We start from the raw sequence: 11431 nt of genomic DNA, 5'->3' as shown, positions 1-11431 counted from the left end.
ACAACATAAAACTTCTACCCATTAGTAAAAGATGTACAGTTGCACATTCTTGTCATAAATAAATGGTTTGAGAAAACAAAAAGAAAAAAGAAAAAAATTGACTGGGCAAAGCAGTTAATGCATTAATGTTGAAAACCTAACCAATGCTAAGAAGAGGTCTTATTAGCATTCCTCCTTGCAATAAATAACAGGTTATGAAACCATTTTACATATGTTTGAATACAAAATTAAAATATTTTTGAGATTTTTCTCATTAAAGAATTTACATTTTTAATAAAAAATATAAAAACACTTAATTTTTGTCTAAATATACTCTGAGTTATTTGATATATCCAATTAGATTTGTTAAATAAAACTATTTTTAGTAAGAATATATCTAGAAAATACTTTTAATTTTCAATTTAAATTACTTTTGATAAAGTGGGCTGACCTGTCTAACTACTCAATCCACAAAATGTAATCAATTTTTTAATTTTATTATTCTTTTATCAAAAGGTGATATTTTTCATTAAAATACTCATTCCAGTTAATAACTTGGACATTTTATCAAAAGGTGATATTTTTCATTAAAATACTCATTCCAGTTAATAACTTCAACATTCAAACGGGTTAATTATTTGTAATTGACAAAATTAAAATTATTATTAATTTTACATTTTAAATTACATTATTATATTTATTAATTAAATTTAATATTGTTGTGAGGTGAATTAATTGTTTTGTGATAAAGGTTTAATCGAGTCAAATTATAATATATAAGTAGATTATAAATCTTATCGTACAAGTGGATTTTGTGAAATTAAATTAAGTTTAAAACCATAAGTTAATATAGTACTGATACAAATCTCATCATACAAATCTCATCATACACATCAGTTTTGTGGAATTAAACAATTGTTGAAGTAAAGATTATTGCATACTACATTATTTGTCCTATGACGAAGAAAACAAGTTTTTGAAAAATTGAGTGATTCTAATTTTCTTTTATGGAGGCAACCAGTTGAAGGCTTAGTAGAAGAATATAGTCTGGTAATTTTTGTTATTGAAAGCAATTATGATCTTCTTTCCATGAATGAAGTTGAGATATTTATTCTTGCACATGAATTACGTATACACAAGTTTATGATAAAGTTAATCATTAACATTATTGGATCCTGCATGCTCGCAATTTTGATTGTCACAGCAATTATTCCAAGTACGTAGAAATTTGTGAATGGTTCAAACTAAGGAAAGTTTTAATCTTTCACTCCAAAGTCTGGGATGCAAAGAGTAGGAAAAAAAGAGAGAAAAATATGAAGTCTTTGGACCATTTTGTTAGAATTTTTCAAGTCAATAACTTGTGTCAGAAATAAATTATTTGAGAAAGAAAAAAAAATTGACTGGGCAAAGCAGTTAATGCATTAACGTTGAAAACCTACCGATGCTAAGAAGAGGTCTTATTAGCATTCCTCGCAATAAATAACAGGAGATGAAACCATTTTACATATCTTTGGATAAAAATTTAAAATATTTTTGAGAATTTTGTTTATCAATGAATTTACATTTTTAATTAAAAATATCTAAACACTTAATTTGTATCCAAATATGCTATGAGTTATTTGGTACATCCACCAATTAGTTTTGTTATTTAAAACTACTTTCAACAATAGCTATATTTAAAAACAATTTTTAATGTTGAATTTAAATTACTTTTGAGACACCTATCTAACTGGTTAATTCAATATATAGAAAATATATTTTAGAACTTGAGGTGAGAATTGATTATTTTAATATTAAAAAAGTTTATATAAATAATAAGTTTTGTAAAGAAGTTTTGTTCTCATTCTTTGTTTGTCTAATTAAAAATTCGAGACAAGAGTGAATCTCACATCAATCTCTCGTTTTGCAATGATCAGTTTCTTTAATTATATAAGTCGAGTTTTTTATCTTTTTCTATAGTTTAATTTGTTTCATCTTGCATATGGACTTTTCATGCTTGCATGTTCTCTTTAAATCATCAATATGAGTCTCTGTTAATTAGTGATTATAACGATATGTCATGATCGTTCTTGTGGTGTTTCAATAGATAGAGCATCATATGAAGCTAGAGGTTTTTTGAGAATCTAGAGCTAATTGAGGTGCTTTCACGGGTTAAGGAAGCTAAATTTGTCGTCTTTATATGTTGTTTTATGTTTTAATTATTATCTGTAATGTAATTTATGTGTGCTTGAAACATGTGTTATGAATAATTGTTGATTGTGATTTGTACTTTCTAATTTGTTGAGTATGTCATTTATTTATGATGTTTGTCTATGATTTATGAGAAACATGTTGTATTTAATATGTTGTGTTGGTATGTGATGATAATGAAAGTTGGTTGATTCGTATAATTGATGTAGTCTATTTGTGTTTAATTGTGTTGTTTTGGATTTGTTAGTTTATATGAGGTTGATTTGATCGAGAGAGTTTTAGAATGTGTAATGGAATATATTGGTACTAGTTAGAAATTGTTTTTGAAACAACTAAGGCAAGTTAGAGTGAAAAGTATCAGTATATGCAGTTGAGCAATCTAAAACACTGTAATTCATCATTTTTGTTGTCATGGCATTGAACGACATTTTGGAGTGTTGAGTGATAGTGTTAAATTTCAACTCAAAGAGCCAATTTGTGATAGGGTCCAACAATATGTACCATTGTTCTAGGAGTTATAGTGGTATTTTGACGTTGGGCACTAGGTTTCATCATCACCAACCCAAGCCGTTGAGTGCTCCATGGGCAATGAGCCCTTGTCACACCAGCTCTAAGCACGCCTTAGGTACCACTGGGCATCAATTTTGTTGTTGGTTGTATTTGCAATTTAACTAGTTTTAATAGTTCTAATGGTTGTTATTATTGATGTTCATGTTTTAATGGTGGATATAATTGATGTTGCAAAGTTGTAGTGGATATATGAGTTGATGAAATGTAGGGAATTCCATGGAAAAATCCTATTGTTGTATTTTCTTTAGTATATACATTAATGTATGGATTCAAGCAAGGAGATATCATGACACTCTAATTATTCACACTCATATATAGTGTGATGAGTTATATGGTGATAATAGCATAAGGTCATAGTTTAAAAGCATAATAATGGCTTAGGATGTGAAGGGGATTAACCTTATGAGTGGTAGGGTGAAACTCATTGGCAATGCTTCTATAGAACAATAGAGGTCACTATAAGTGCATGTCTCCCGTGATTCTGACATTAAATGCATATATATGGATAATTGAGATTAGAAGAGTTTTTAGTTATATCGTTTATATCTATATGATGGTTTGGAGTGCATTGTATTGTGATACCACATGTTTTATTAATATATGACGTTCCTTTTGCAAATTAGTTTATTATCATGTATTTGTTTGTCTTATATATGGCTGTCTCTTTCTTTCGCAATAATTAGCTTAGTGATATGAGCGTATTAAGATGTAGGTAGAGAGACACCTCTAAAGGATATGGAGCCGGTGGTTAGAGTTGTAGGATGCTTTAGGAGCATAGGTGGTTAGTTTTAGTATAATGATTTTGTTATATTCATATGGTTGTATAAATGTCATATTTTTATAATCATATCTTTTGTATGATTGTATTAATATACTTTACACCCTAAGTTATCTGTTTTAAATATTATTATGAAATGTCTTATTTCATTTATTTTAAACTATTAAAATGAAATATTATTGTTAATTCACAAAATTTAACATTTTTTTTAATTTATTATTCTTTTATAAAAAAATGATATTTCCATAAACATACTTATTCAACTTAATATTTTTATATTCAAACGGGTTAATCATTTGTAATTGACAAAATTGAAATTATTTTTTATATTTTAAAATAATCCATTACACTCATTAATTAAACTTAATATATATTCATACTTAATATATATTCATACTTAATATATATTCATGATTCAAATAACGTCTCTATTACATATATTTTCATTTTAAAACAACCAAACATAAAAACAAAAATTATATAGTCTCTTTCACTTTTAAATATGTTTTTAGTCCTTAAACTATTAAGTAATTTTTTTAGTCTCTCTTTCAAAGTAAGCTACATTTTGATCATTCTCCTTAAGGAAACCATAATTTTTCGTCCTCCAAAACCAACGGCGTTAAAAAGAAGCTAGCTAACAGTGGAGTGCCACGTCAATTTTTTTTTCAGTCACTCTTGCCATGTCAGCATCTCCTTCAACCCTTCTCCACAGAACCCTAATTTCCCTCCGTCGAAAGCTGCCGTCAATGTCGCACTGCCAACACAATGCCAACCCAGAGGGACTACATATAGAGGAGCGCTTCGATGGCATCAGAGAGCATGTGGACGAATCTCGTGGCCAGAATCACCCCGGCGGCAAAGGCCTTGGCACCCACGAGGGTTGTTGTCGCGAAGGAGAAACGCGCTGGAATTTCTTCCCTGTAGTAGCATGTTGGAGGTTCTTATTTAGGGTATGCTTGCAGGTTTGATGGCGTCGCGAATGGAGGTGGTGAGGAGTTGTGGGGGTTGCGCGAGCTCAAGGCATGCGTTAGGGTTTATGTTCTTGGTTTGATTTGGGGTTTTTTGGGTTGCTGTGTTTTCTAGGTTTTGTCTTACAGGTCAGGAGGAGAAAGTCGCGAGGAGCTTCATCGTTTGGATGTTCGCGGTGTTACTTGCGGCATTGCGATTCTTATGGTTATGGCTATGGAGGCTCGCGATAACGGCGAATGGTTGCTCATGGTGTGGTCCGATGCGAGCTTGGAGGATGACGAGGTTTTGATGGCGGTCTCACAATGATGAAGGGGGAGTGGTGGCGGAGAGATTGAACTCCTAATGTTACTGCTCGCATTCGGTGGTGGCGCGATGAGGTTGCGTGCGTGGGTGTTGATGGTGGAGGTGCGTGATGGAGGATGGCGGCAACTAAGGTTTCTGTGGCGGCGACTTCATGGCGACATGGTGGCTAGCCGGCGCGACATTGTGTTGGCAGTGTAGCATTGACGGCGGCTTGCGGCTGAGGGAAATTAGGGTTCTGTGGAGAAGGGTTGAAGGAGATGCTGACATGGCAGGAGTGACAGACAAAAAAAAATTGACGTGGCACTCCACCGTTAGTCAGCTCAGCTTCTTTTTAACGCCGTTGGTTTTGAAGGACGAAAAATTATGATTTCCTTAAGGAGAATGATCAAAATGTAGCTTACTTTCTGAAATAGGGACTAAAAACAAATTCGCTTGATAGTTTAAGGAATAAAAACATATTTAACCCTTAAATTAATAAACAATTTTAACATTTCATACATATAGTATAAAATTTAGAAAGAACATAAATAGACTATATATGGAGTCAACCTTCTCACGGTCTTTCTATCATGGATATGATTTAGCTCATCGAAAGTTACTGCCAAGATTTTAGTCCAATTCTTATTTCTTCTTCTTTTATTGAATTGTATAAGATAATTGTGTGATCTCACATGAAGACATGATAGCTAGAGGACAATCTCCTTATATGACTATATAATAAAGTGAGAATGGACCACTAAGAAATATTTATCATCGAAAACCTTATTATAATCATAAATGTATTTGAATCAACATAAGATAATCCTTACACAAGTCATGGATCATTCTCAAAGTGCAGTTAAAGCTGAAGAATAAACAGTAAAATATGTTGGTGACATCATTTTTCTTAAATAATATTTTTAATTTGTCAGCTTATAAAATTTTTAATTTGAATAATGACATGCATATCATTGTTAGCCTAATGATACTTAAAGGCACTGATAAATTTCATCTCTTTCCGCATAATTTCACTGTATGTATGCTTGCTTCATGCTCCAAGCACTGAATCTTGTAATCTTGACATCTGCAGTACCATTATTGAAAGCATATATTTGTGCTCTATCATTTATTGCTAATGTAGGATAAACTCTGGCAGTGATGCACCCTCTTCCTTCTCCTCCAAAACTCTCTACCACTGAATGATCAATCTGTGTAAGAGAGAAACTACTTCGTTAGAAAAATCATAATTATTTAACAAAAAAAGTAACCAAAGATGAAAATCTTTAGAACCATGTTTGATTATTGGACTCCAAATAACGTGGATCATTGTGTCTTACTTTACTTTAGTGGAGAGGAGTCAGATTAGTAGAGGATATTAGAGTCATTTTTGGAAAGAGAAAAAAGCTTTAGATGGGATTCAGGGAGGAGGGAGGTTCACAGGGGAGATGAGCTCAACCACATAAGGAATTAACACGCTTACCTGTAATCTTTTATCAGGAAGACTTTTGATTTGTACTTTTCCGAGTCTAACGTGACTCTAATACCCCTTAGATGGGATTTATGGAAAAAGAGGTTCATTGGAGAAAAACAACATCAATGATACCTGAGTCCAACTACATAAAAAATTGACACCACTTTTTATCCAAAACCTTAAAACAATGGATTAATGGATCTTCAACCTTACATGATGCTTTACTTTCTCATCTCTCCTCAATCTAAGACTACTCACACTTGGAATCTCAAGACATAACTCTTACTGCATACATTGTTTTATAATCATCCTGTCATTACTATTTAAGTTATGTATTTAAAGTTCATACTTTATAGTTACAACATACCAAGGTTCTCAATGACAGCTTCTCCTGAAGAGGATTCACGTCAACAAAAGTTCCATAAGTGGTCAAATCGTTGTTCTTATTTAAGGAAGACCTGCCATGAATGCATTTGCATGATATTAGAAGAATTTGAAGAGAAGTTGAGTTGATGGAAATAATAAGAGGGTACAAACAAATTAACCTGCTCTGGTCACTGCACAAGAGTACCAAATATTTGTGTTGGTATCTGAATATTCTGAAGAAAACTGATGTGAACTCTTGCAATCCCTCTGAAGCAAAAACCAGCAAACCAAAAGGACCCAATCCACTTCTGAGGGATGAACCCTTTGTGCTACATAGAATTTGGGGCTCAGTCCAATACTTCAATTTTCCAGCCTTTCCCAATTCACTCACTTCAAATGAAATTTCAACATCAGCCTGCAAAGGGATGAATTATTAACTTTTATGTTAAAAGTGTACTACTGTAATATAGTCATGCAGAAGTGATTTATTATTATAGTTATATATGTTTTTGGCTCAAAACTATAGATTAATGATAGGATGATATACATTTAGATTTGCTTGACACATATTATAAAAAAAAGTAAATTTTTGTACTTCTAAATAAAAAAACTAAAATATAAAGAAGGATAATATAAAATAAATATAAAAAATTTAAGTGTACCAAAATATTATTTCGGTTATAATGTGATTTTTATTTTTATTTTTATATCAAACTTTGATCAAGTTAGATTCTCATTATTATTAGAAGTGAACTTTTAACTCAATTCCACAAAATTGGTTTGTAGGGTAAAATTTACACTCACTTATAAATTATAAATTGGCCTTATCTCAGTGAAGACACTTCCAACATTTATACTTAAAAAAAATTTATGAATGTAGTTTTTTTTATCCAACAATATTGATTATTTTTTTAAGTGAAAAATGGCAAATGACACTAAATAGAACCACGAGTTTTTGAAAGGTCAATTTCTTAAAAGATCAACATCATTCGTCATTTGTCACCTTATAAAATAATTGACACTGTTGGATGAGGAGGATTTCATCCCTCCAATAACCTAAGAAAATAAAAAATTTGAGATAAAAAGAGAAAATTAAAATCTAAGTTATAATTTTAGGGAAAAAAACATATATAACCTTGTGACATTTGATCCTAGTTTTCATCGATCCTGATTATATACATAATTTAAAACCTTTAATACATTAATACTACAGATACTAAATTCTAACGAGTAAGACTTACCTGTGTTGCAGTGACGCCATTAATTTGAAGCAACTTGCCTCCTTTTAAGGCTTGGGGTGGCAAATTGACAGGTTTTGCTCGTAGCTTTTCAATTTCCTCTACTGGCCACTGTACCAATTGTTTACCAGACTTATGCAGCCAAATAGCCCTTGGAATTGTCTGCAAAACACATGTGCATCATTCACCAAACTATTTGAGGTCAACTTCAATTTCTAAAGGAAAGAGAAAAACAAAAAAGCTGTGGAGCCATGTATGAGTTGGCTCATGTTATTTTAAACAATGTCATTACATCTATACCACAAACCATGCCCAAAAAAACTCTAATTATTTGAGCCTAGAGTCAACAAAACTCATTGATTTGATCAAGTTTTGTCTTCATTTCAGAACATGGTGAGCAAACCAATGATAAAAATTCAAGAAATTGTTGCAATCAACTTACATGGATTCCAGACCATCCTTTCTTGATATCATCAGCAACACTTGATGATTCGTTCACCCACCCAAGCAAAACCCTTCTCTTCTTTCCATCATCAAAGAAAGTCTTTGAGGCATAGTATTTTCCATAATCATATCTTAAAACAAATTCTTCAAACCCTTTATCTGGGATAAACTTATCTTTAGCAGCATTGTAGCTCCCTATCATGTAGTAATCATGTTTTCTGTCATCCAAACTAGCCTTGAGCACATGCCTGACATAATCATCATTCACAGATGTGTCAACACCCAATTGGCCATTCTTCAAAACTGGGAAAAAATCAGGACACTCCCACATTCCACTGCCTAGAATTGAATGCAAAGGGTGTTTGGCTTGAATCCAATCAGAAAAATCTTTGCTCCTATACAAAAGTGCCATTCCCCTAGTTCTTCTTTTGCTTCCAACAAGCACTCTCCAATGGCCATCTTGGCCTAGCCAAGCAGTGGTGGGATCCCTAAATGAACTTGAATTGATCTCATTAGCACTAGTTGGTGCCATTAGAGGGTTTTTTGGAGACTTCTCCCATTCCCTGAGAAAAGGGTCAGACAAATTTTTAGGCTTGGCCAAGTTTTGGACTTGTTGATTCTGTGGGTTAATTCCAGTGTATAAAATGGCTGGTTCATTACCAGGTAGCAGTGTGGCTGATCCTGACCAACAACCATTTATATCAGACGGCTGAGATGGGAAGATTGCAGGATCTAGTGGGGTCCAGTTCACAAGATCCTTTGACACTGAATGTGCCCACACAATATGTCCCCAAACTGCACCTTTAGGATTGTACTGATAGAACAGATGATAAAGTCCTCCATATCTCAATGGTCCTAAAATGCCACCAAGTAAAGACAATAATAAGAGATGGTAAACAAGTACACGTATCAACCTGTTAATTCTTTAAACTATTTTTGTTAGATTCATCATAATGAGTCTTTCTTACGCGTCTTGTCTTTATTTTATTCAAAAGAATCACGCCATGACACTTAGTCTCTGTTAACATGATATTTTTAAACTAGACAGAAACATTGAAAAACTTAGTACTTCTGACTTCACTTTTATCTATATGCATGACGTTTATTATATAGAAAAAAGCCGACCAAAATGGAAGAAACTTCTTCATCAATTACATGCTCATTTTTTTCTCTTTTTCTCTGGCCCTACTCTAGAGATTTAGCTCCATATATTTACGTTATATAGTACTTGCTTTGTAAGTCCCGTTCAACACACTTTGGGAAACATCAGTTTTCTTGTATACATTTGAACGTTTCAACCATCATGAATTTCCAGAAACTCTGAAGTAACTAGATGCATATGAGAATAGGATGATGATGATGATGATGCTACAATATGGATTGAAGGTAACTATATATACAAGAATATGAAAAACAGGAGCACTGAGGGAGATTCACAAGAGAACTGAAAACTGAACTAACCATTGGGATCTGCAAGTCCAAACACACCCACATGTCCATTTAGCATGTCAAATGACAAAAAACAAGAGAAACTGTATGTTAGAGACATCAAATATTTGAACAACAAAGAAAATGAAAAGAATAGAAAGAAAGGAATAAAGGGTAGAAGAGAAAGTTTGAGAAGAGTTGAAGGAAAGATGCTGTACATACCATTTATCCAATTCTTGGGAGGTTGGAAGTGATAAGCTGTTCTGTAAGGTTGATTATAAGAATCAGAAGACAGAGTGTGAAGATGGGTAGCTGCAGTGCCATAAAGGGAAGAAAAGAGAGTCAACAGATAAATGGCAGAGATGAAGATGGTCATGGTTGTTATGTGATAATGTCTTGCAGGAAGCAGGTGAACTCAAACTATCTATTTATATAGATAATACATGGTACCTGCAAAAATAATTTTCAACAACTGATTATAATCTATGCCATATAATAAATAACGCCATGTACTGTAACACTGAGAAGACTTATCACGGCATAAAAAAAATTAGTGAGATGTCAAATTCATAATAAAGAATGATTATTTGAGAGATCTAAATTTTTTACCTTCATTTTCACAGTATTTTTTTTTACTTTTTATTCCCTTTTTTTTTAATACAAAAGTTTATATTTTTTAAGCATGTATGTCTGGTACAAAGAAACATAAATTAGAGTGAATCATAACAGAAGGAAAACTTACAATGTAGTGTCACAATATATTTTTAATAAAATAATATATTAGTTTCTTTAAATAATTGTATTGATTAATAAGTAAATACACAAAGAATAAAGTAAAATTTGTATGTGTTGATGTAATTGTGTAGCATTATGTGATGCATGTTACTTCATCGCAAATGGAGGAGCAGCCCCTTCTTTTGTACTATAAACTTAAAATTTGCTTCTTCAACCTCCAAATTCATTATTTTCTTTTTATATATTTAGCCAACTGGTCCAATCAGATCATAAAATAATACATCTTACTTATAAAGCCATAAATCATATAATATTCAACTAGATTTACATGGTCTTAGCTTCTCATCGGAGATCTATGTGGAAAAAAAAAATCAAATAATAATATATAAATAATCTCAAGATACATCTTATTTATGAAGTTATAAATTAAACTTAAAATTCATTTTTTATTTTAAATATTTACAAACAATAAATCAATAGATTATATCATAATTACTAATTATATATATATATATATATATATATATATATATATATATATATATATATATATATATATATATATATTGCAACTTCAACAAGATAATTCTTCAACAATAAAAAAGATCATCTTTTTTAATGTCGAAGACAAAACTAAACTGGAATCACGTAACATAATAAAAATATATTAATTTTAATTGAAAAATATTTTATTTTAAAGTTTGTATGGAAAAGTGTCACCTTAGAAATTGTAAACTTCTATTGTCTTCATTCATATATATTTTCTAACCTATTAAATCATACATAAATTTTTGTACAATAGAGATTAAATATGGTTTTTTAAAAATGTAAAGTGAATTATGTACATTTTTTATTTTGAAATCATTTTCCACATCATGTAAATTTTGATATATATCTTATTCTTATCCAAACTATGTTATCACTTAATAACATACATATGCATGCACACATGGTCAACACTTTGTATAAAGTTTTTACTAT

The 11431-nt window shown here is 31.5% G+C and overlaps 1 protein-coding gene across 1 annotated transcript; it reads right to left on the bottom strand.

The window, feature by feature from the left end:
• Positions 1 to 5549: 5549 nt before the first annotated feature.
• On the bottom strand, positions 5550 to 10158 carry LOC108323325 (beta-fructofuranosidase, cell wall isozyme). Its single transcript, XM_017555746.2, has 7 exons — positions 9938 to 10158; positions 9749 to 9757; positions 8286 to 9142; positions 7847 to 8005; positions 6785 to 7020; positions 6607 to 6697; positions 5550 to 5976 (listed from the first exon to the last, which is right to left on the bottom strand). Exons 1-7 carry the CDS (start codon positions 10089 to 10091, stop codon positions 5797 to 5799), a joined length of 1686 nt encoding a protein of 561 aa, XP_017411235.1. The 5' UTR covers positions 10092 to 10158; the 3' UTR covers positions 5550 to 5796.
• Between the last annotated feature and the right edge of the window lie 1273 nt (positions 10159 to 11431).

Source organism: Vigna angularis, chromosome 9 (genome assembly GCF_016808095.1).
Source record: "Vigna angularis cultivar LongXiaoDou No.4 chromosome 9, ASM1680809v1, whole genome shotgun sequence".
Lineage (NCBI taxonomy): Eukaryota > Viridiplantae > Streptophyta > Magnoliopsida > Fabales > Fabaceae > Vigna > Vigna angularis.
Note: the sequence above shows the minus strand (reverse complement) of the source record. Positions and strands in the feature narration are given on the sequence as shown.